This window comes from Centroberyx affinis, unplaced genomic scaffold (assembly GCF_046629955.1).
Source record: "Centroberyx affinis isolate AG114_WGS23_722 - 3 ecotype Tasmania unplaced genomic scaffold, CSIRO-AGI_Caff_v1 ptg002920l_1, whole genome shotgun sequence".
In the NCBI taxonomy this organism is placed as follows: domain Eukaryota; kingdom Metazoa; phylum Chordata; class Actinopteri; order Beryciformes; family Berycidae; genus Centroberyx; species Centroberyx affinis.
The window spans coordinates 53,820-80,000 of NW_027281042.1; the positions used below are offsets into that span (position 1 = coordinate 53,820).

Here is a 26,181-nt window from a genome sequence, read left to right on the forward strand (position 1 = left end):
GTTTGAATTTCTGTCAAAAAAATACTTTGTATTCAATCACACAGTTATTTGTTCTAAAATGTCTTGAAAGCAATGTGTGGGGCCTGACCGTCCGGCAGTAGGTATCATCAATGCCAAAACTAGGGGTAATAAGAACAATTGCCAATAAAGTGTCATTATTTTAACTAAGCCTTGTTGTTGGCCATAGATTTCTATACAAACTTTACTATTTACACAAGTATAGTAGACCTAAGTGTAGGTCAGATTATAGTTATTAGATTATCTGCAACATCCGACTCACTGCGCCACCTTGCGGTACTTCTAAGTTCATTCATTGTCAGAGAAAGATAATTATTTTCACAGCATTCTTAGTAATAGTTATGTTGTGGTACTTTTTGATAGCCGAAGGAAATTTATCTTTTCCTTTCCACAAAAAGGTCATAGCATGTCTTGCTCAAGGACACTTTGGCAGGGCGGGTGCTTGCCAACACAGCTTGAACCCCTGGTTGAAGGTCGGTCTCTCTCTCAGCCACCCTACCGCCCCACAATATGGGCCATGTAGCCTAATGAAGAAAACTTCCTCCTTTGAGACTGAGCTTCAACGTGTTGCTTCTGCAGTCCTCTGATCTCCCAAATCAGCTATGGACGGGATGCAAGATATCTTAAATAATTTGGCACCATCCAGGCTACACAGAGAAATTGATACAGATCATTGCAGGAGTGGCAAAGTAGTCATTAACTTCTAGGTTCAATCCCCGCAACAGCACATGCTTGTGCCCATCAACAGCCATGTGTTCAGTGGAAGTGCCCTTGAGAAAGACACCCATAGACATGCTCATTATTCATAGTATTCTGGTACATCACCACACGGCCATCTTGGTAGGCAAATAACATCTGCCAATAAATTAACGGGTGATAATCAAATGACAGCCACAGTCAATGAGCTGTGTATATGGTAAAGCACCATATTGGTAGGACATGCATGAGACATCATGGGAATAAGTCTCTCTGTAGGAGAGCATCATCTAAATGCCTAAAAATGTGATGCATTGCCGTCTATCATAATGTCTGTCATCAATTAGGGAGGCGCACATATGAATTCAAAGGTCGTAATTAAAACAACATCACAGCTATTAAATCCAAATAGAAATCTGTTTGTTTTGCTCCAGGAGAAGAGGAGGGGCGTCTGCTAGTGACGTCAACACCAACCCGCCCCTCTCTCTCCGGCTCACCGTCTAGTCCAGTGTGTCTAGAGCCGAAAACAGAGCACCATCGAGGGGGTTTAGCTGTCAACCCGAACCCCTACGGCAGTCATGGCGGCGCCGTTAGCCCACTTTGATGAGGACTGGCAGGATTTTAACGAATTCAAGCCGTCCTCCGAGTCAGCAGACCAGTTGGACCAGCTGAACTCCAATGTGGGCGATTCGTCGTCGGGCCTGGATGATTTCTCCGACCTCGACAACAGCTTCTCCGGGGAGATCTGCAGCTTCAAATCGATGGAGGACCTCGTCCACGACTTCGATGAAAAGCTGACAGTCTGTTTCCGAAACTACAACACCGCGACGGAAAACATAGCTCCCATTAAACCCATCACGGAGGATAATTATTTGAAGGACGACGAGTAAGTGTGAATTTCAATCAAGTTTTAGTCACGCTAACTTTTAACCTTAGCTATTTCAGCTAACTTAACACCCAGCTAACGTTAATGTTAGCCAACGTTAGCTTAGTTTAGCCTAGCTTAGCCTATCTCAATCAGTGTTGTGCAAATTTAGCTAGCTGGTGCAAGTTTGCGAAAGTGTGTCAAGTGCAGTCAACAAGATAAATATTTTTCCTGTTTAATTTAGAGTCTCGAAGTAACGTTAACATTTAAAAGTAGAGCAGCAGCAACATCTAGTAATGTTACACTTGTCAAATGCAAAATGTTAAACTATTGACTGTCTGGTTCTTACAGGGCAAAAGTGTGACGGCTTTTAGAATCACTGTGTGTGTGTGTGTGTGTGTGTGTGTGTGTGTCTCGGGGGATGAGGGGGGGGGTCATGCCACGTTAACTTGTTCTCATGCTTGATTGGTTGTCAGTCATTAAACCACTGATCCATAGTGGATATATTGACTGTAAATGAAGTGCTGTTGACCCCTGTACACTTGCTCTTTGTCCCGTATTTTAATAGAAATGCGTGTTTTGAATATCCATACTTTTAGGAGCCCCGCTGTATATTGCCTCTATTGCTAGCAGACACACTGTCACATTTGGGTAATACATTTTTTGAAAGGTTATACTGTCAACATCTGATCTTACCATCTTAACCTTGTCATTTCGGTCAGAGATCCTCTGCAGTAATCGTGTCTGAAACACAAAGTAGCCACATCTACACATTTGCATGACTATATACTGTTGCTTTACAGCAGCTAGTCATATCAATGCCACATCCAGCAGAGACTTCCATCTAAAGACAGAGCTGTGTTGGCTGCATGAATCATCCCCATCTTGCATTCTGCCTCCTTATGAATGCATGTAAAACTGCATTTAGAAATCTGACTGCCCCTGAAAGATGCAACAGGGACACTGTGTTATCTTATCTCATATGTAAGCCTCCCCTGCTATACCAAAAGGGAAGTTGGACACGTAAACAAACACTCATAGATAGAAGAGAGCTTGTCACAGCGACAATTAGTAACAGCCATGCTCAGTATTGAGCTGAAGTTAATGGTGCCCTAGAGATGTTGTGTCGAGGGAAATGGAGGGAGGCGTGTCAGAAGTGGAAAAAAAAGTGTCTGCGGTTATTATAGGTGAAGGGAAAAAAGAGGAAGGAAGGAGGGAATGGAATAATTGGACAGAAGCCTGGTTAAGCCCAAAGAGCAGCGCCAGGCTCAGTGAGAGTCTTTTCTGGACGACTGCACTTTTGCAGGACGTGCCTAGGCCTTTAACGAGTTCCCTATCCAGCAAGCCCATGGCTGAGACGAACAACAGGGATGACAAGGAAGAAGTGCGTGTGCGCGTCTGAGTGTGTCAGAGTGAGAATAGAGAAAGAAAAGAAAGATGTGTGTTGTGTGCACAAGAGAAGGCAGAGAATAGCATCTCCATGAATATATTCATGCATGTATGTAACCCCCCAAAAATTGTCATAGCTCCAACATCGATTTGGAAGCAAGAAATGTGTTTCCCTGACATCTAAACCAGCCTCATGTTTTTAATTGCAAATGCTCTTAGAAGAACTCAACCCAATGGCGTATGTGTGCATGCACTCGCATGCCTGGGACAGAGTGTCATAGCTTGAGGGACAAAAAGTAATTCCTGCCAGCCTTTGCCCTATTTAGTCACCCCCCTGCTCCCCAAGCTGTGCATAAGCACTTCAGGGAGAAACATGGGAGTTATGTAAACATGTGCGTGCGTGTTTGTGTGTGCGTAAGTGAGAGAGAGAGTGTGTGATGATGCAGAGCCATTCTGACACATGGGTTCACAGCATCCATCCACACGCTCGCAGCGGTCAGGGTCAGGAATAAAAACACAGTCACTTGCATCCACACTTGCCATTTCATAGTCTCTACTGACTCGTGTCGATTTTCTGTCACAGCATATGAAAAACATTGCATGAATGTTAAAAAAAATTGCATTGGAGATTAAACATTGAACATAACCTTTTGGGTAAAATGGTCCCAAGAAAAAATCCTAACTAAATGAATAATATCTGGTATTTTTAAATAAATGACCCACTCACAGGAGCAGCAATGTGTAATCAGCATGACGTGAACACACAAATCACATGTATTACCAACTTTGTGGGTCACAGTAATTTTCTTGTCTCCACATGGGTTACCGACAAAGGTTGGGAACCCCTGGCATCAGGCTGGACTTAATCCTTCATGTCTGTCACTGGGGAAAGGATTAATTCTTTGTTACAGCAAAATCCTTGAGATGGCTAATAGCATGGATGATTGAAGAGTGCTGCACTCCTCCATGCTTTCAGTGGGCTGCAGTGAGATGTAGCAGGGACAGAGTGAAGTGGTGAGGGGGTGGCCAGAGAACAGGACAAAACACTGCCAGCTAATGCTGTGTCACATAGAAAAGAGAAGGAAACAGGGTCTGTCTTCTCTACAGTGAGTTCAATTCTCTTGCGTCATTTCTGTCTTTCTGTCTTTTCTCTCCTTACTTCTCTCTCCTTACTTACCACCTCTTTCCCAACCTATTTTCCCCACATTAACTCACTCTCTCTCTCTCTCTTTCTCTCTCTCTCTCTCTCTTTCTCTCTCTCTCTCTTTCTTTCTCTTTCTTTCTTTCTGTCTTTCTTTTTCAGGGTGTGGAACGCTCTGACAGATAACTATGGCAATGTGATGCCTGTGGACTGGAAGACATCACACACTCGCACCCTACACCTGCCCACCCTCAACCTCTGCGAGCATGAGGTACCACAGAGATACAAACACACACACTTAGGCTTGTTTATATTCACACACAGCTCTGCACCTCTCCCCCACACACATCTTACATGGGCATCGGGCACCAAAAACACATGGTTTTGCATAATGTTTCCGGCACACACGGTCTCAAATGATGTAAAGCACACATAGCATGTAGGCTACATTTTCCTAATGCTCAGCAGTTTTTCTAATGTTACCTTCCTGAGGAGGAAGTAAGACACACAAATGCGCGCATTTCGTACCTATGTGCCCTCAATCTGCTTAACCACCTGTTTGTTGTCTCATCCAAGCTCGCTCTCTCTCTCCCTCCTTCTCTCTCTCAATCCCTCCCCTCCTCCTCTCCCCTGATGGACAGAAGTTGGACAACCAGTCTCTGGATTTGTCGGATGATGAGGAGCTGAGGGAGCAGATGGATATGCACTCAATCATCGTCTCCTGCATCAACGATGAGCCACTTTTCACCGCCGAGCAGGTAACACACACAAATAAGAACCATTCTTAAACTTCAGTACCTTCTGGAACATCCTGGAATGGATCGAGGAGCAACTCTGGGTCTCAGAACCAAAAACACTCTCCCACCACCACATCTGCAAAAATAATACAGGAATCACAGTCACACACATACTTATCCAAACACATAAATGCCAAAATTCACAACATAGAGAAATCTATTATACACTCCAAACTATTCAGTACCCCATTGAGTGTATTACTCCTCCATATGTATGGCACTCTAATTTCTAATTCTAGTTCTAATTTATCTAGGCTTGGCAATACATTCAGAGGCCCATCTTACACAAATGGATACATCCAATTGTTGTGGCAAACTTTCTTAATGTGTGTGCATGTTTGTGTGTGTGTGGCTTTAGGTGATAGAGGAGATAGAAGAGATGATGCAAGAGTCTCCAGACCCAGAGGACGATGAGAGTCCCTCCCAGTCAGACCTGTCCATGCTCTCTCAGGACCTCCATGCACTCAAACGCTCCGGCTCCAACACTAGCTACGAGGACCGTGAGTACCACTGTGTGTGTGTGTGCATGAGTGCATGCGTGTGTGTGTGTTTTTCAGACAGCCAGTGCCTTTTCAGATCCTACTATCATTTGTCATCTGAATCACTTAGCAAAGTGTAAATAGGTCTGTTACACAATCCTATACATGTAGACAACTGCTACACAAACACACACACACACATACACTCACGCAGAATAACCCTATTCTTATGTAATGTATAACAGATACAAGCAGACAGCAATTACTGCTGCATGCATTGTCCCTACATGTTATATAATCCCCAGCACATATTTGGCCTTAATACAATTGCTACTACCAGAGTAGTGTAGACTGAGCATGCAAACACCCAATTTGGCTGAAGGCTATACATTTTGTCTCGGATATCTACATATATTAACCTAAACTCTCTGTATTTTACATTTTGTACAGTTTATATTGAGTGTTGCAAATGTTGCAAAACGCACTTAAGCTCACTCTTACACTCACAATGTTTATTCTTTATCTCTCTATCATCGCACTACCATGCTCTCACACATACAACAAATACACACATGCCACATGCCACTTTCCCTCTCCCTAATGTGTCTGTGAACCTTCCCCAGGGCTGCGTCAGCTGTCTGTGTCTGAGCTGACTGAGGCTCTGGAGGAGGTGGAGACGGCCATCCGCCGCTACAGCGAAGAGCTGATCCAGGCTCTGGCCCTACGTGATGAGCTGGACTATGAAAAGGAGGTACATTGATTTTATATCTTGTTAATTTAACCTTTAACTTTACATTTTGATAGTCAAACTGCTTGGGTTTCATGACTTATACAATGCATTTGTGACAGTAAGCTTAAAATTGAAATGTGATAAATGACAACAAGCTTGAATAAAACAGACAAATAGTGGACCACATGTAGCTCCTGTAAACTTTGGGAAACACTGACAGAGTGCTGTACAAAACAGGTGAAGAACAGCTTCATCTCGCTGCTGATCGACGTGCAGAACAGACAGAAGGAGCACCGCGAGCTGCTGCGCAAGAAGAAGAAAATCCGCAGCACAACCACGACCGGACCCAACGGCCAGAGGACAGCCAGCACACATGTACCAGGCACGGTGAGTCATGGGGTGACATGGGGTGGGAGGCATAAACAAAGAAAGACACAAACACGGAGCCAGTGCATGCATGTTTATGATGACGATAAAAGGAAATCTGGATCAGTTAAAGAGACAAGTACACACTCCCACACACTTCCACACACTGTAAACGGAGATGCATGTTGCATGGCCTCAAGATGGACAGACAGATGGCTGCACGGGAAAGCTGCTTTCGTACTAGGAGCAAGGGTTTGTGTCTATCCGCTCTCCTGCTATTCCCTTAACCTGGAAGCCTCCTTATCTCTCTTTACTCTTTTTTTCCTCCTTCCTCTCACTCCTTGTAGCTCCTCACTCTGGAGGGACTCTCCAATGTCATTCAAAATGGCCTCCGTCAAACTTTTGGCAGCACAGGAGGGGACAAACAGGTGCCCCTTCTCTTTCTCTGCACTTCCTTCTTTTTTTCCCCTGCAGATTTATTTCTGTCCTCAGTGTTCTTTTCTGTTCTGTTCTGTTCTTTCGCTTATTCATGCATGTTTATTTCCTTCTCCACAGCTACCGCTGGCGTTTGGTGTCATTATTTGTTTCATCATTTGTTCAGTCTGCTCTCTTTATGCTTGATTTATTTTTATCATTTTATTTCAGTCATTCTTTCTCTTCTTTGAGTAAATTGCTTGATTCCAACAAAGCAGTCACCTCCCTTCATCTTTTTCTTATTTTACTGCTTTTACTGTTTTTTTGAACTGATCTTGTTTTAAGATAAGCAGACACTAGAAGCTTAATTATCCAAAAATAAGCAGTCTTTATTTCTGGCCAATAAACTTTTACTTTCACTGCCTCTAATAAGTTGAAGGAATACATACAAGCCTGCACTTACTAACCATTTGTTCAGGAATCCACTCACGGTACTCGCAGACAACCATTTTATCAACCTGTGAAAGTATTGTGGCCTTTTGTCAGTTTAAAGATTGAAGTAGACGTAGCTTTACAGTGAAAATTTGAGATATTCTGCATTATTAGATGTTTTAATTGGCCATTTGTATTCATAACAGCATTTTCTTTTTATCATTTTCATTTCCTAACATTAACTTCCATTCTCCTTCCTCTTAACTCTTTCATTGTCTCTTACATAATCTCTCTTATTCTCAGTATCTGACCACAGTAATCCCCTATGAGAAGAAAGCAGGCTCTCCATCTGTAGAAGATCTCCAGATCCTCACAAAGAGTGAGTACAGACCCCCTCTGGCAACTGGACCACAATCCCCAAAATTATATGTGCTGGTTCATGCCCAGTTTTGTAACGGGTTTCTTTTGTCTCAAATGCATTGTACTATGTATGTATTATATATTTATTAAGTAATTTCAGCACTGTAACATGCTTATTCTCTCCCTGCTAGTCCTCCATGCCATGAGGGATGACAGTGAGAAGGTACCTAGCCTGCTAACAGACTACATTCTCAAAGGTAAAACACTCAACTTTCCTACATCAACTCATACTAAAGCGTTATTACTGCTCCACTGTCCATTGACTTAAATGAGAAGAGTAAACAGCTCATCCCTCCAACCTTAAAGGGCAACTTCAGTTATATCCAGTTGATTGTGCACACTAATATAAATATTAGGTGAAATAGTGTCACAATGGTGACAATTATGGCCAGAGGCGTCTGTCACACCCAGGAAACTTTGAGTGTGATCATTTTATATGAATGAAAAACCTGAAACTCTTTTCATGCTGCTGTTTGTAAGAGGTAGTACAAGATGGCTCAAGATAGCAGCAGTCCTTTTTTTTCTGACCACATGTTTTTTAAATAAATCTTTCTATTTTCAAGGAAGGTTACAATAACAATGAAAACACAACACCTGTCATAATAGCAAAACGGAGTGCTTTTCTTGCCACCCTTCCACTTTGACCTTTACCTTCCTTGTCTCTCGTCTGTGCTGCATTGTCCTCTCGCTAGCTCTGGTATGAGAGCAGTGGAAACTGAGGTTTGTGAGGCACTGACACATTGACACAGATTCTGCACATTCAGCCTTCTACTCTGCTTGTCTCTGAGCTTAGTCAAACACATTCTTGCTCTTTAACCCTTTCTCGTTTTCTCTCTCAGTATGATCCACTAGTATCACTGTCTTCCCCAAAGACGACACCTCCCTCTAGCTCTATGCTGTAGTGTATATCGTTCTGTGCAGTGCTTGTGGTTGCGCTACACCTACCCTAATCACATGAATACACCCATACACACAATTCCCTCTTACTGGCAAGCTTGTAGTACCAGATGTTCACGTGAGTGCTTTTCACCTGTAGCTAGTTATTCTCTGTTGTCTCTTTCTCACTCCCCCCCCACCCACCATTTTTTCTCTTGTTAGCTGCTGTTTCCTACTTAATGACTCTCCTTCATATGCCACACAGTGGGTATCCAGAACGGTGTTGATTAACAACCAATCTGGTCTTGTCTTCACAGTTCTTTGTCCCACATAAACCCGAAGGCGGAGCCTCGTGTTTCCAGAACCTTCCGTCGGAACATCAGAAGCGTTGGGGTTCTGGAATTCTGGAAGAGTCCAAATAATAGATCGAGCCCCCGCCCCACCCTCCTCCCCGATTTTCAAATAATAGACTTTCCCTCGTGGCATATTTTTTTTCTCTGCCACATTCTTCCTGAGATTATTTACATTTTAACTCTAGATATGTCTGTTTAGCTCTTTTCATTTGTAATCTTACACATTCATTCTTGTTTTTAAAATCCTGACTGCATGTTGACTTCTCTATGTTAGCCAGTAATCAGTATTACTTACAACAACTCACTTGCTGATTAGCCAGTGGATGTTGAATGGTGAAATGACAGGGAAATGACTAGGTGGAGTGGGTTTTTTTTCTGCCGTGGGTGGACTTCATGAACAGGCCTGGATGAGGCAGGGAAATGCAATTCAATCATGAGTCTTGTTTTGTAAATCGAATGCATTTGCATCTCTGCAGTTCATGCCTGAGGAGAAAACAAATCCTGGCACGATCTCTGAATCTCAGCGGGCCGGGCCAGTCATGGCATCAAGCGTAAGGCCTGCTTTTCCTTTTTGGAAAACTTTGCTTTAATAGCATTTGTCGATTGATGGCATACAGCGTCTGAGAGGATCAAGGAGAAAACCCTTTACTCTTAAATCCAGAATTGTAGTTCCACCTGTCTTTGCATGCAGTTTGATGCTCAGTAGAGTTGCATTAGTCTAATGAAATATTTTGTATACTATGCTGTGAAATTGCACAGTTTGGAAACTTTAAAAAAAAAAGTATCTTCTAAAGGGAAAAAGTGAAATGACTTGGTCAGAAAGGAAGTAGCTGAAAGAACAAACATGTAAAGCATAATATTTTTGGATAATGAGTCGTTTTTAGTGACATTAGGGACTTGGCGCTGCCAGTAGCTACTTTTGTGACATCATTGTGACATAATTTGTAAATGCTACTCATTGACCTCTGACCCTCAAGTAGTGACCCCAACCCACGACTTTATCACTCCCCTAGGAGTTGTGATTACATCAGTCTACAAATACCTCATGCATTGCATCTTTGCATTAATAGAAAATGACATAGCCGATCATAATTAGATAGAATGTGTAGTTAAGGCAATGTCAGGTTTGATAATTGTGTACTTAAGCTTCTATCAGACCTTGTGGGTTTTCTGTATCTGTCAACCCTTACATGTTGCGTAGGTTTTAGGGATCTTGTGGTGGCACTTTAGTCCGTCAGTGATCTGGTCATACTCTGTAGTGGAGTATGTGGCGGATGTGCTGATGGAGAACATCTCACTAGATTAGTATTAGATCTTACTTAAGGGACTTTTGCTAGTGGTACAGAAACATATCTCATGTCAATGTTAAGAATTGTTATCATGGATGATAGACATATATTGCTCCTCATCCTACTCCACCTTCATACCTTATATTAGTCATCATGACTGATTTTTAACACACTACACTTTTGTTTCAAATTATAGACCTCACTGTCTAACAACTGTACAACCATGTAACACCTGCGTAAGACTGCATTTCTGCCATGTCATCAGCAAGTTGGTATGCTAACCTTCTGATCACCAGCTATAAGTAATGTACAAGAGGTACACCACACACTCAGATCAGGTCTAGTCTAGCTCTCAGGTACTATCATCAGTGTTAGTCGTTTAAACCAGTTTTGGTACTGACATTCCTGAGCGTTTCTAAGAACATTTTATCAAATAGACTTCATGTTCTCGCACCTTTATGCTGTCCTGTGCTATCACACTCTGGATGAAAATTCCAATATCCAGATGGGCAGATTAAAGTAATCGTAGTAGCCTCTCAACTAAGTCAGGGTAGCATTACAGGTGTTGATTTGTTGTAAGATGCTGTTGTAGAAACTAGCCTGTTGTCTTAAATTTGGACTTGCTTTGTTGTAACATCATTCAGATACTCAGATGCTGTAAGTCCTAGAGCTTGGGTAGTAGTAGTAGTACTAGTACTAGTAGCTAGCAAGACCTCCTTAGAGGTTGCAGTAGCATCCACTTGTAGCAGTCTAGTAACAATAGTGTAGCTGCAGTTGTGACAGCTGGATTTAGCATTTAGTGCCATTTTGACCCCTTAGTTTACTTAGTAGAAATGAAATGAACGGTTACTATGTAGGAGTAGAGAGCATGTCTTTAAAAACGGAATCCAGTAAGAGATTGATTCACTTCAGCGTTATGTTCTAAACAAGTCCCCTTTCCCAATTGCCTCTCCTATTCAATCGCAGGTTTGACCAGATGGTTACAAAGTTAAATCATGGGTCTTATGCATGTGGCCAGAAGAAAGGGCATAGGAAAAGGAATAGGAGAGTGATAAAGATTAAATGGATGTTAGGGAAGATTGTGCAAAGGGTTGCCAGTATTTGAGGGGTCCATATCTTTTTGTTATGTTTTGTAAAGGAAGACAGAAAATCTAGTAGTGCTATGTGTACCTGATTATGTGTAACTGTTGTTTCTACTGTAGCCAGCTTTGAAAACATTGACAACCTAGCATGTGCTGCATGCACTTTACTGCTGCGAACACATTTCAATGACTATTATGTTTTTATACAGTAGTATAAATATTACACTAAAGGGACAAATGCACACAGCAATGAAATGCAGAAAACCTTAAAGCAAATTGGCATTAAGTTATGGAGGGGTTTGTGCTCTGTTAAAGCCGGTTGACTCAGAGTTATGATGTAAACTGTTAAAGATACTCGGTGGGGAATAGATAAATACCAGAAGGCTTGTGGTGCACCTGTACCATTGTCAAACTAAGGCCTCCCACTGATCATAACCTGTTATTTCGACAGTTTCAGAGAAATTGGGACAAGACACCAAATATGTGAATAAACAGGTTTTTTGTAGTGAAATGGCAGAGTCGTCATGCAGGTCATTGAAGGTTCTCGTCTCAGGCTGAAAGCCCCTCCCTTCCTATCTGGTCTTTTTAGCAGACATATCAGCGTAGCCACGCTTTAGAGATTTATATTTATATATATTACAAAATGAGTAACAAAAAGAGGCTGCCTTTGTAAATGCCTGAAATTTTGTACATTAAACCAACTCCTTTTTGTTTTTAATGCAATATAATTCCCCCATTTTGGGTTTTTATGTTTACTGTCTCTTGTGGTACTGCAGTATATTAATTTATTATGTAAATGTTTGTTTTGTAACCATATTATTGACTGTAGAGGTACAAGTGTTTTGTGCCCGAATTGCATTGCAGCTCATTTCAAATAAATTAATATGTGAAGACTTTTATGTGTTTTGGCTTGCTCCAAGGCATTTCTCTGTTGGTGTGCATGTACATTTTAATAGACATTAATGTGCCACACTTTTATTAGATAAAGTCTGTACCCACAAATTTTCCATCCATATCAAAAAGCAACATTTGATAATACCTTACAATGTACAATCAACCACAATACAATTGTATACAAATGGATCTTTTGCTGACGACTCGGATGATAAGAAATTAACAAAAAAAATCACTTATAGATTATAATAGAAAACAAATAGAGTTTTAAAGCTATGAATTGCTCTGTACCTCTTCAACAATAGATGCATTCAGAAGTTTCACACATCCTGGAGAAACTGGATTAGATAATTGAATTCCAAAAGAATACTGATGTTTTTGTATTGAATAATGTTTGATATTTTTTTGATGGGTGCTTGTCCTTCCAAGTCTGATATTGACTAGATTATCCATGACAGTTTGCATGGATGCTGAAGTAATACTGGGGGGTGAGGCCTTAACCTGATGGTGTTTTTGAATTGCTATTAAATATACAGTAGTTTTCAGTGTAGTGGGCAGACATTGTGAATAGCATATGTTGTATTTGTGTGAATCATTTGTAGTATTTAATGAGGATTATGTGGCAGAGCAACCAGCCTCCCCAGCTCCTCTCCCCTCCCTTCTGTCATCTCAGTCAAATAGAGAATAAAACACATGTATATTGGAAATAAATAACACGTTTTGTATAAAGTTGCTCAAGGAAACCCACAATCCTTCACTCATTGCTAACCAATCACCTACCACATATCAGTTACTACCTGATCCACTTTGATGCAACCACTTGACCAGGTGAAGTTTGGACACTTTTGACCTTACCTTTCAATTTATGGCAAGATGAAACGCATTAGGAATTAGTTGCGTAAAAAAGAAAGAAGAGAGAAAAAGACAGGTATGCAAAAACATACATGTGTCAGGACAATCTAACTAGCCACTTAGTTCAGGCCTGCTAGTTAGCAATTTAGCTTGCTAGATACCTCTCAAATACAGCATGGTTTGATAAGGAGCCTCTTTTTTTTGTCAAATTTTCTGTTTGGTCGTCTTTGATTCATGTTATAATTGGCTAACTTAATGGCACTCACTCGTTGCATCCACTAGATTCAGTAAATTTATATGGGATTCACTTAGAGACAGTTAATGTACACAACAGCTTTAGTTAAGCTATCCCGTTACTATGAAAAATATTCTTATCCATGTGAAAACGCTTTAACTCAAATTCCATTGGATAATTTGCCTGTTGTTTTAGAATCATAAGATATTGTATTTAGTCAACTGATTTATAATCCTCAGTGGAAAATGTATGGAAAATGAATGAAATGTGTCCATGGAAGATTGTGTAGAAGGTTACAAGTGTTTCTTTTACAAAATTATCATAAAGGAGCATTTACAAACTTTCTATTTTCTTTCTAATTGGGCATCTCTCTCCAATCTCTCCACATAAACCTCTCCAACTTTATCCTTGGCCATACAGTGTATTCAAATATCTTAAACTGGATAACTAAATTATCTGCTGCATCACCATATCTTTGGTTTCTTTTTTCTCAATATGTGCCTCTGAGTCTGTATGCAATGATGAGAAACATTTGAGATCGAGCATATCCTTGTGCAGTTTTGCTGTGCAAAGCGAACTCGACAAAGGCAGGTGTCACCTCTTTCCACTCAGTAGGCATGTAGCATGTCCTTTCTTCTCTCAATTGACAATGCCACTGTTACTCCAATGATCTTGTCATCTGTCATTTACATGCTGGACTCTCTTATTCATTCCTTTTTGGTTGAGGAGAGAAGAACCTCTTGATGACTCTGACCAGGTTATAGTGACACTACAACTGGTCACCATGCAGACAAAACAAGGTGGATTTTACGTGTCGCTTTGCTCTTCAAAATGTTAAATGTCAAGGGTAACGGTCCTGTCGGGTTCAAAGATCATCCTCGGGTCACAGGTTGGTGTCAGTGAACATGGTGTGCTCCTTCCTCACAGTACTGAAGCCTTTGATGGTGTCAACAAATTCCTCGTCTTCCATAAACTACAAGGGAGAAGAGATTGTGTTAAATGGAGGATGTAGGACTGAGGCTATTTACTTCTGTGCAATCAGTGAAGGCAGCAATGACATTACAAGCTGTTCCCTGAGACAAAATCTACAATTTTCTTGTTTCCAAGATCAAAATGTTTGAGAAATTATGTGGAAATTGAAGTATTATTACTATATATAACAATGATTTTTAAAAAAATCACAGCAAATATAACAAGTTCTGTAATGTGACTATGGAAACAGGCTTGCAGTGGATGTAGTTTCAACGGGTTCAGCATACGTTTTTGGGATCTCTCACCATCCCACTGTCATGGCCCGAAACATGGGGGTCCCACGCTTCATCGTCTCCTGTTAGCGACTTCCCGTCCATCACCTGGCTAACGCTGCGCCTCAGGGAGTTCTGTGAATGAGCTTGAGCTGAGACGTTCAGCGCTGATACACTGAGGATCCCAAGCTCGCCCGCTGGAGGGGCCCCATCAATGACCTCACATTTAGTTTCCAGCGCTTCCTGGTGGTAAAGAGGAAAGATTTTGTGAAGCTGAAATTCTGTTTGTGTGTGTTTGTGCACACCTGTATGTTGATGAGGCACTGGGTTTTACCTCTATATTCATGGTGAACCCCTTGAGCGTGACGCTGTTGGAGAAGCCTGTTGTGTCAGGCACTGTGTCAAACTGAGAAAGGAGAGTGGGTCAGTTACACAGCATTGTGAAAGATTTCCACAAGAGGGAGCAATGCAATCTCATTTCATTCTAGTACTAAATACCTCAGTGTTCTTAAATCACAAACAGGAAAAAAATGATTAAAAAAAAGAGCTGAGGTACCTGACCTGAGGTAACAATCAGTTACATTTACATCTGTGCTATAGCTGTATTCTTATGAGCAACATACTAACTGATCTGCGATAAATATGGGTTTCAATATTTTAAGTTCATGAGACACAATAGCAATCATCAATGTCAGACATTTTAACAGCCTTAAAAGAGGAGTTACTGTTTGCAAAACTCAGCTAAACCAGGTGCTCCTTATGTGATACCAGGGTAATCCTCCTCACCAAATAGGAGTTGCTTTGTGGATAGACAGCCATGGGACTCCTCTTCTGCAGGGGCAGGGCCACCAGCGGGGGTCTCTCCCTGGTGAAGGGGGGTTTGTTGAGGGCCTTGTGCAGGATGATTTTAGTTAGTTTCTTTACAAGAAGAGGACAAATGTCACAGTTATTAAGAGAACAATAATATTAATAGAACATGCACCACCATAGCATCTTTTAGTTACAAACTGATGAGAAAAAATACTTGTCTTTTCTCTTGATACAAAATACAGCGATCTGTCCCTTACCTTATGCAGGATGACGCCCAAAGCAATGGCCAGCAGCAGCAGGGCCACGCCTGCCATCACTACGGCGAACCACAGCTGCCGGTAAAAGAGTGGCTGGTCTCCCTGGCCTCCCTCTGCCCGCTCACCACCCCCTCCCCCTCCTCCTCCTCCTCCTCCAAGAGGAGTGGGTGACTCTGGAGAGGGAAGAATATCATAAGCAGAATGTAGAGAAATGACGAAATACACACAGACAATCTATATAAGAATCGAAAGAAATGATTTTTACTGAAATTGAATGACCCAAGGCTTGTTCAAGGATACTTCAGCATGTATGGCCACACCCTCTGGATGAGAGACAACTTCACTAACCACTAGGCCTCCATTTCAGTGACCTTTTAGTTCGTATCAGTTTCCTATAAACTCTAGATACCAATTGAAGCTCCATTTTCGTTGCCGTTGCTCACCATGTGATGTACTGTGTTGCTGTGCGTGGAACGGCCTGGATGTACTGAAAGACACTTATCCTGCTCATCTAAATGTCTCTTTCTGGTGACTAATGATGTCTTTATCTGTCAAAACCTCCATCCCCTACTCATTCAGACTTCTATAGGGCTTACGCTTGGCAGTAATAGGGACAAGTCAACACTTTCTGAGAGAGAAAGGCGATCACGCACATGTGGAGGAGATAACACTGTAATCGGAGACGTACTAGCTTGCATGGCCTAGTTTCTAGCCTACTGATCGCACTGCACTCCTTAAGCAGCCACTTTTATCCATTCATATTTCTTTGGCCCACTGCAGTCTTACATATGTCAAGTCTCTGGATATATATATTGGTAGAAAGGCCCCAAAGGCAACATTGTGCTGTTTATTGAGTATAACAGTACTACCTTTTCATGCTTATTTACAGCAAAATTCCAATAAATGCTTTTGGTGCCACTAATATCAACCTATTTGTGTCCAAGATATAGTAGGTTTAGAAATTTAGAGTTCTTGTGTTTGCAGCCTTACACAGTAAAAGGAAAATAAGTCAGAGGTTAGAGTCAGGACAGGGGAAACGGCTGATGGAAAAAGAGAGATAAGTGTGTCCACCCAGAGACTCACCAGTGCTGAGGTCCGTGGTTGGGCCTGTGGCGGGGGTGCTGGCACCCCCTCGATGAGTGATACATCGATCAGAAGGGCAAGGACCTAGCGTGGGTTTGGGAACACACCTGTCGCCCCCATCAATATTTTACAGCAGTTACTTATACTGGCCAACACCCTCACTGCAACACCACGGAGATGAGGCGAGACCCACAAATAAAGGTCGGTGTATCAAAGTCGAATGTCGGATTCCCGTGGCCCGGTTCCTTGCTCCATGTCGTCCCGGTGGCTTAGTGACACGCTCCACACTCGCTCAGTGTTTTGGAGAAACAGCACAGAGAGAGCCTTGAACGAACTGCATGAGTGTCCTTCTAACCCCTTCTGTCTCCCATCAACCATTGCTCTTCTCCAGCAGTGTCATGGCAACGGCCAAGTGTCAGGTTTCAGTTTACCTGGAGAAGCATGGTAGTAGCCTTATCATCACTCTGACGGACTCTGAAGGTGTACTCTGTGTGTGTCACTAAGGTTTGCTCTTTGTGTGTGTGTGTGTGTGTGTGTGTGCGTGTGTGTGTCCCCTCCCATAAGAGTATGCGCCCATATGTGTTAATATGAACCCTTATATAAATATTATATGAACATATACATGAGCATGAACCAACAACCCGAGAGTAACAAATTTCAGTGACTGCCATCCGATTAAAGAAGATCCTTTAGCTAAAATAACAAGCTATGGTTGGTCTTTATGAATTTTGAATGGGAGACTCCACATCACTTTCTCATAAAGATAAGTGGTGTGTATAGCAACAAATCAATCTTTAGTAATTTTGGAATTATAGCATTATCATGCTTTAACTGTGTTTTAACATCAAGTTTCATCTCAGCATCATTAACTTAACAAACATGCAACACAATGTAGGAGTCAATGGGTAGTTCATATATTAAATAGAAAATGTGTATGCCATTTTAGTATATTGGTAATAATGTAATTTTAAAGATTTGTACACTATTGCTCGTCTTAGTATATACATAGAAACTAGGACCGGTCTTGTACTTGTCTTAGTCTCAACTGATCGCAGTGGATACAGTGGATACACAGATTAGATTTCAATATGATAGCCCTCTACAGGGATCAATAAAGTATCACATTTTCATTATTACTTATTTTAGACTTCGGTATCTTTTGACTTTCTACGTCCCGCCACCATGGTACATGGTATGCAGGATATTATGTCATCGTGGTGGCGTCTGTGTGAGTAGACGTATTGTGAACACCATAACTCAAGAACAATACATGATAGAAACTTCATACTTCTACCACAGACCCCCCCTATAGATGATCTAATTAGATATTGGAGCACTTTGCTGCATAAATCTGCAAATTAATGAGGAAAAAAACTTTTTTTTTTTAAACTACTAAAACTCTTTAATTCTTTAAGATACATAGTTAATATTAATACCGCCCATGTCTTATGTGAAGTATGTTGACAGAAATATATAATTAATATAATTATAATAATATAATTAATTACCCCATTAGCATAACTGGTTATGTTTACTATATCATTATGCTGGGACCTTGGGCAGCTCAAATGCCTTTTGTTATTAAACCTGTTTTCAATTATCATATATTGAGAGCCTGCAAATTTAGAACATTTAGAACATTTTCCGTCCCCATTGTAATTAGATCATCTCAACTGTTTGATCAATATTCTGTTCAATAGTTTATCACAACCTAGGTCTCTTAAATTAAGGTCAGGGCCCAAAAGAGCCAGGGGACCGAGGGTTACCAGTCTCATGTTATTTTGAATGGGACAGGACCTTGTCTCTGACTGAATTATCACTGTAGTGGGGAGTGTGCTAAAGAAGAAGCTGCTCCACTCAACTACTGGAAGTCGTTTTTAGGTGGAAATGCTCGCTTAATGCCCATAGGTGTTTATAGGAGTTCGATATGGATTGCATTTCCAGTCACTGTTAATGCAACAGCTCCAGGATTTTACTCTTGAATGACGTATTCAGGAGAGCGTTGGTTGGTCTTGATTCAAGTTATGGGTGAGACTCGCTCATGCTCGCAAATATAGATCAACAAATGTGAATTATGTTTTAGGGTGGATGTTCCCTCTCCCTAACTTACCAAACCTTTTGAAGTGTCTGAAGGGTCATTTGGAGTATCTATATACTGTATTTCCTGATAATAGGCTTCATTTGTTTGTGAGAATAACATGGCCTCATTATATGAACCAGGACGTTTATAATGTTCCTTACATTATATAACCACATGATGGCACTAAGCAGCAGCACTACAAGTTGTGTTGTTGTGTGTCAGTGTCCAGCATGAGCCAACAGCACCAGAGAAAGAAATCAGTATCACTGTAATTTATCAACACCACTGCTACTCAACCTCAGTCCCAGACATTACTGTACTATTACACCGCTACATATTACAAACATTCAATGTCACTAAATAGGCCACACACAGCCACACACATGCATGCATACTCAAAAGCACACATACATTTTTGATACCAACGAAACACTCATTTTGTCACATCAGGTTACAAGGAACTTCAAGGCTCTGTGCAAAAAGTCACAAAAAGGCCTTTTTTCCAGTGTTGTGGCCAAGTGACCTCTAACAGTTCATATACAGTCGTCCATCTGCTCTGGGGGGGATGATTGAGAATGACAGGCGCGGTGCCATGAAGAGGTACAGCAGCACATTTAGTAACATTTTGTCAGGGCGTTCACAATTCATGGTAGTGCCCCAGGAAGGCATAAAACTTTTAAACATAAGCAACTCCTGAGGAATAGTGGGATGATTTGAGGAGGTTGGATCAGGCCCATTCGAAACATTTTGCCACTCTAGTCTTGTTGTCTTCTTCTTCTTCTTCTCCCTGAAAACCACTGAATAAAACATGACGATTATGCCCCAACAATAGTATCGTCATATGAGGTATTTTCCCAATAAGGCAGACTGCAAAAAATGATGTAATCTTATATTGAATTCACAATGTTCTTTATACCGAGGGTAATATGTTGAAATAACACAGATCATTCCTGTTGTTAAGATAATGATACAAGAAATTATACAAAAACAAGCTGAATTTTAATTATCTTCCTTTTTTTTCCTTTACTTGTTAATTGACATAACCTGCAATTCATATTTAATTTCTATTTCATGACAAGCTGCCCAGAATCTTGTTCCAATAAATGAATTGCTCAAATCTGCACATTGATAACCAGCTTACTCTTTTATGGAAACTTTCTTGTCGGAAAAGTTGCACCATTCATCAGAGAAAAAGTTCTTCTAATTACTTTTTAATGGCTGCAGTTTTTTTTCTTCTTTCTTCATCTTCTTTTTTTTTCTTCTTCCCAGGAGGACACGTAAAAGTCACGCTTGAATTAATTTCTTTGTCAAATCACGATCATCGTCGAAGGAGCAGAATTGAGCTCGCTTCATCAAAAAGTGACCGGTTCAGTCACTTTCTGCATGTGCGTTCTGAGGAGAGGTGTATGTCTGGTTGTGCCAAAGGTTATGTTTATAAGAATAACATCACCTTGAAATGTCAGGGCCACTTCAGGGCCCCTTTTGGACATGGAGTCCAGTCGGGTCAGTGTGTGTTAGGAGGCGTTGCTCGCAGCATAAGAAGGGCAAAATCTAAATGCTTGAAAGCAAGGTGGCTACTCAATTATACAAAAACAAAGTGATTATTTAACTATGTTTGCAATGTCAGATGAGATAAGAGAACATGAAAAGAATCAGTAATCATTGCTCCCCTCCTTCAGACGTCCTGTTTTGCTGTGAGAGGGGCCCTACATTAACTAACAGCTCATTTGATTTATTTTTACAGAGGAGCTCTCCTCCGTCTAATACCCTAATCAGCATTCATACCTTGCCGTGATGATTCGGGACAATGCTTTTTTATTGAGGAAGTGATCTCACCCCTGAGTGCCAGAATCAGCCTTTTTTACAGCCCATCTCCTCAAGGCCCCATCCATCACCAAGGTGTCTGGGCGACACAGGCGCTAGACACATACTAACTCATTTAAGCAGAGGGACATATAGGGATATCACTCAAGATCACTAACTCGCTTACTGACGGCTGATGTGGCGAAAAATCTCCAGCTTGTTCCAAATCCCTCGGCGCGCTCCCTCTGTTTAAACCACAGGTAAATAAGGAGATTATTTAGCTTCTGCTGACAGATAAGGAGGGCGAAAGGACAAATGGGTTCACTTCGATTTTGATTTGTCTCTCTATCTATCCATCCATCTTTCCTCCTCATGTTCCCTGTCCTCTCCTCTCCTCTCTTCTCCTCTCTTTCACTTGCAATATTTTTTTCCCAATTCCCAGTACAATTTTGCATTTGCTCACACAGAGAACACTTGAAATGTTATCTACACACACGTCATATACACATTTATATCACATCGCCTGTGTATAGATGAGATCAAGCACTTCATGTAACATAACCAGTCGTGACTGATTGCTACTGAGAGCTGTGTCACTGTAGTTAATGCTTCCTTTATTGACTGTAAACACAATCAAAAACCATGTAATCCTAACAAAATATCTGCTTGTTCAATCTCCAGTCTAATAAAGGCAGAGCAGAGCGTTGTTCATCACTATTGTGATTTCCAATTACCTTTTCAAAATGATTACCCACACTCCACTACAAGTAGGGTAGACCAACGATGTGTGTAATTTATATGATGGTGGTGTGTTGTGATCAGACCGTAAGAAGTGCCGTCACTTGTCGCCTAAGAATCTAAATATATGGGGAGGGATCTTCTCTTTGTCAAGATCACGGTATGATGGAGATAGAGATCAGTTGGCCATCTCTGCTTTCATCAGCCTCAACAGGCATCTGATGACCAGCACTCCCCGGAGCTGCTGTTAGACTTCATTACATTATAGCTGTTAATTATAAATCTCCATCCAATAGGGCTCTGGTGGCCTAAATGTGCCATAACGGGCCTGACTTTAAAATGACTGTCCATTGTCAGACAGCGCAAATTAGCCTGTGTGCGCTCTCACCACCTCTTTATGGATTGGTTTCGAAGGCCTATCACCATTTCTGTCCCTCTTCTCCACAGTGGAAATGATGACATTCAGATGATATGAGTTTTACGTTGGGGGATCATCTTTATTGCCTAAGAATCCACCTGAGAATGATAGCACGGCACATCTCATCTGAACAAGGCTTATTTGCATCTTTAAACATCTCTGTTGGCATAAGACATTATATACAGCATAAAGTACATACATTTAAACCATCTCCACACCATATTGCTGTCACATCTGATATATTTTGTCACAAAAATATACACATTATAGTGTCACAGTACCTTGCACTAAGGAGCAAAACTTGGACATTTAACCTATTTGCACTGAGATTTCAGATTCCTTCCGAGTTTAATCCCTTCATTTAATGTGTGCGAAAAAGACAAATTTCAGACAGAACTACTCTTCACACAAAACACACACAGTAACAGATTAACAGAGGGCCACCACCAGTTTCCCCAGACTTTATGGCTAAAAGGAAAAGTAGTGCACTGATTTTATTCTACACATAGAGATATACCATAGAAAGGACATCAAGCCTCCCTAATCCAGATTATATGGCAGCCATTTTACATGGGTAAAGTTATATCTATTGGTTCTACACAACTCTACAACATTATTATCTTCAAGTACTTAGTCCACTCATAATCAGGTTGTCTTGAATTTCATGATATGGTATAGGTATCAGTGCTGTAAGTGTAGCAGAGAAGCTAGTAAAAAAGGTAATTATTTTACAATGATATCATTTAAAAATCTTTAAAAAATTATCCACTGTAATTGCTTTATTCTACTCTTCATTAATGCCACATTAGTAAATAAAAAACAGCAAAATAATTGCGCCAACATTAAATAAATATAATCACTTTGCTGTTGTACAATTGTATCATGACAGATGTACTAAGTACTCTTTCCCTGAAATATTCTAATAAAATCAGGAGGCCATTCATTGTTTTATATGAGACGTTGAAAAAGACAGTTAACTATTGGTCTTTAACGTTTTATCTCCTCCTTTTAATCATCAATACATGAATGTTTCCCATGTATGAATGGATAGATATTTTTGCAATATATAATAGCAGGGATGCATGTCTTATGTGAATGTTTTACAGGCCACACTATATTATTGTGGACATTTGCTGGTATTCTTCAATAATATGAGTCTTTACTCTTTGGCAAGACTTACCTCTCAGGACACATTTTGTTTTTCTATACAAAAGGACAAAATAAAAAAAGGCCCTCTAAAAGCACTAGAATGCAGATTAACAGGCTTCAAGATGGATGAAATAATCCATGAGGATCTTCAAGTATCAGGTGGTCTTTTGACAAAACAAGCTCTACTTTAGGCATGTAACTGTATCTCTAAAAGGCGATTCGTCTGGTTTTTAAGATGCTGTCATCTTTCTTCCACCTTGCGCTCCTGTTTTTTGGAGCGGGTCAACACACTTATTTCACAATGTCACAAACAGTAAAGATGACAATGTCCTTCAAGACACTAAACGCCAATCTGACTTTTGCTCTGAAAACTCAGAGTCTTGCTCCATCCACTTCCGTCTGCAACTCAAGATGAGCAAGTAGGAAGGGTGTGGCTCTAAAAATTGCTTGCCTGTTTTCTGAGCGCATATATAGAACATACTTCCCGGCAATTGCAGATTCAAAACTTTATTGTCCAATGCAAGCTGAAATGGACAAAGAAATGGCGTCAAACCCCACTGCTACCCGTTATCCTTCCCTTTCTGTCATCCTAACCGCTGAGCTAAGGTCAGGACGAAGTTAACGGCTGTCTGTGTCGAGTTCAGGCTTTGGCCTCCAGCAGTTCCAGGAACAGTTTGTGCATAGGCACGCGGCCGTCCTGCTTGATGCTGCAGAAGTGCTGGACAGCTCGGGCCGCCGTCTGGCGGAGAAGAGGGAGGGTCATGATCAGCTTGCCAGCCCGCCGAGGGTCATCTGGGTGGTGGGTGTTCTCGTAGTCCTGTAGGGCCCCATGAAGGACATCCTGGAGTCTCTGAACTGCCTCCGAGTCCTCAATTTGCATGGAGTCTGTAGGAGTAGGGGGACATGACAAATTAATAAACCAATGGAAATGGAGGTAGATAGAGGAAATTTGTCATTATTCGCCTGTATATTTACATGATCGATCTATAATTTTTAAAAAGCAAAAGCGGCATTTCAAAGAACCATATCGTGAGAACAAAACCTAACATGGCATCAGCTTAGAGTTTAGTTTAGTTGCTTTGCACAAAAGATAAAAATAGAGTGGAGTTAAGTAGAAATGGAAAATTGTGCAGGTGCAGGCAAACAGAGCCGGACTGCCTAATCTCTGTAATGTACCTGAGTTAGCGAGCGCGATAGCTTTGAGGACCACAAACTCCTCCTTCTCCAGCCCCATGGCTTTGTACTTCTTCGCCAGCTGCAGAATGGCGTTGTTGAGGTCGAGCAGCCCTGCCAGTTTCGACTGCTCCTCATCCATAATGTAGTCCTCAGCATACACCAGCTTGTCCTCCAAGGCCAGCGAGCGGAACACCACACGCAGGATCAAAATCTCCATCCAGCCACTCTGTAATAGACTCATCTGGTCTGCCAGCGAGAGAGAGGGGAAGCCTAGAAAGACAGGTGGATAAGGGCAGAGAAACAGGAGACAATGGGAAAATGGACAGGTTAGAGATACTGTAAAAAATGAGTGCAGTTGATATTGAGACTGTTGTTGAAATAAAATTGTCATGGCTGAGAGATGACAATGTTTTTCATCTAAAGGAAATTGGATATTTGGTTACTCGCATTCCAGTAGTTATTTTGTGATGAAGTGTTGTAATTTACTTTTCCGCTGTACCCACTTTCTCTTAACCTGCATCCTCTACTTTTACTTCAATTAGTGATTTCCTACATTTCCCAGAATGCCTTTCCACAGCACACAGAGAACGTGCCTGAACTTGTTTGATTTAGTAGGCTATGTGTAAATGGAGTGATAGCGATAGCTTAGTAACAGCAAGTTTTTCTAGTTGAGAAAAAGCAAGTAGCACACCTTACTCTTATTCCTTATTCTGTTCTATTGAGTCTACTGTCAGTGGAGAAACTGGTATCTCTTCCTCTACTACGATGGGCCCTAACCCTGTTGTATGATTGTTGAACATCTGTGCAAAATGGTGAGTCTAGAAAGAAGCCATTGCTCTTTTATTCTGAGGGACTGAAACCAAATTATGTTTTCGATAGCTTAAAAATTTTCAGCTATTAAAAAAATCCATTGTAGCTGTGCTGGAACTACCTCAACATTTCGTCATGTCGTCTATGTTTTGACACTCATCCACGTGAACAAGAGAAATACACCACCAAACAACAAAATGGACCCATAAATGGAAGACACATTGCCAATGACAGTATTAAACTTCATGCGGTTGTACCAGAATGACAACTGGTGATGACAACAACTTTAAAGGAGGAGGACGAGGGTTCTACATTGCCTTTTATTATCTTTCATTATACAGAATTTGCTGGCAACAGAATGATTTATTGATAAGGCGACACTGCAATGGGCACAACAAAGGGGAACTGTGGACAGAGGCAGTGAATAGGTGGCCAATTTAATTACATTCTGTAGGACACACCCATTTTGATTGACAATTACACCCCACAGGAGTATGATTAAAACCACTCCCGTGCCCCTGCATAAGCGCACACCCATACACACACACACACACACACATTTGTTGTAATTAAACAGATGATTTTACAGGGCGAAGGGAGGAGGGGAAGGCGTTTTTATTTTTGACACCATCAGTGATTGTTATCTGGATCCAGTGGTCTTTACAATCACCATGGGAATGCCTGTGGCGCCCATTTCACTCTTATCGCTCCCTGATTGATTGGAAACGCTGTCTGTGCAAAATTTCATTGGTCGATAGGGATCAGTATTCTGGTGCTGGACCATTGATCAGGGAGACGAAGACAGCCGTGTGTGTATGTGTGTGCTTAGGCCGATATGGTGACATCTCTAGCAATATATCAATAGATTTTAAGGACAAATGCCCCAGCTTCTATGCCGCGTATTCACAATGTCACACGTTAATGAAGAGAAAGGACGAAGATTGAAGGGTCAAAATAGTCCTTCCGAAGCAAAGGGCCCTGAGGGAAATAAGGCATTTGGGGAAAACTATGAACCATTGTTATGTTGCCGATGTTAGTTGAATCATATCAACACACACACACACACACACAAACAAAACACCCACGCCCACAGTCGCTCACACACACACATTTGACAGCCAACTTGCAGTAGACTAAAAAAAGGCCAAAAGCACAGAGGGTAGTTGGTCTTTAGCCAGCTCATCTGCCAGTCTGGCCCTCAGACTTCAGCCCACATCACTGTCAATCTGCCTGATAAGAGCAGACGGAGGGGGGGAGCAGTCAGGACAGTAGCCCCATCACACTC

At 41.3% G+C, this 26,181-nt stretch overlaps 2 protein-coding genes across 3 annotated transcripts in view; one reads left to right on the forward strand and one right to left on the reverse strand.

Moving 5' to 3' along the window:
* Positions 1-1,237: 1,237 nt before the first annotated feature.
* On the forward strand, positions 1,238-12,299 carry fez2b (fasciculation and elongation protein zeta 2b). The gene is made up of 9 exons (XM_071536623.1): positions 1,238-1,600; positions 4,272-4,380; positions 4,751-4,867; positions 5,265-5,406; positions 6,009-6,136; positions 6,353-6,502; positions 7,631-7,706; positions 7,879-7,944; positions 8,941-12,299. Exons 1-9 carry the CDS (start codon positions 1,293-1,295, stop codon positions 8,955-8,957), a joined length of 1,113 nt encoding a protein of 370 aa, XP_071392724.1. The 5' UTR covers positions 1,238-1,292; the 3' UTR covers positions 8,958-12,299.
* Positions 12,300-21,697: 9,398 nt separating this feature from the next.
* LOC139658502 (estrogen-related receptor gamma-like) overlaps positions 21,698-26,181 on the reverse strand; it is a 20,896-nt gene continuing 16,412 nt past the window's right edge. Inside the window, exons 8-9 of one of the 2 annotated variants that reach the window (XM_071536619.1) lie at positions 24,087-24,356; positions 21,698-23,795 (exon numbers count right to left, since the gene is read on the reverse strand). In XM_071536619.1, the coding sequence (XP_071392720.1) occupies positions 23,551-23,795; positions 24,087-24,356 (515 nt within the window). In that variant the 3' untranslated portion in view covers positions 21,698-23,550. The remainder of the gene's footprint in view (positions 23,796-24,086; positions 24,357-26,181) is intronic. The other variant, XM_071536618.1, reaches the window with a different exon arrangement.

Bases quoted from the DNA above. Each gene is read 5' to 3' on its own strand.
- fez2b (XM_071536623.1), top strand. From the start codon at position 1,293: ATGGCGGCGCCGTTAGCCCACTTTGATGAGGACTGGCAGGATTTTAAC. The intron at 5,407-6,008 runs GTGAGTACCACT...AACCTTCCCCAG, and splicing joins CAACACTAGCTACGAGGACC to GGCTGCGTCAGCTGTCTGTG. The intron at 6,503-7,630 runs GTGAGTCATGGG...TCTTATTCTCAG, and splicing joins GCACACATGTACCAGGCACG to TATCTGACCACAGTAATCCC.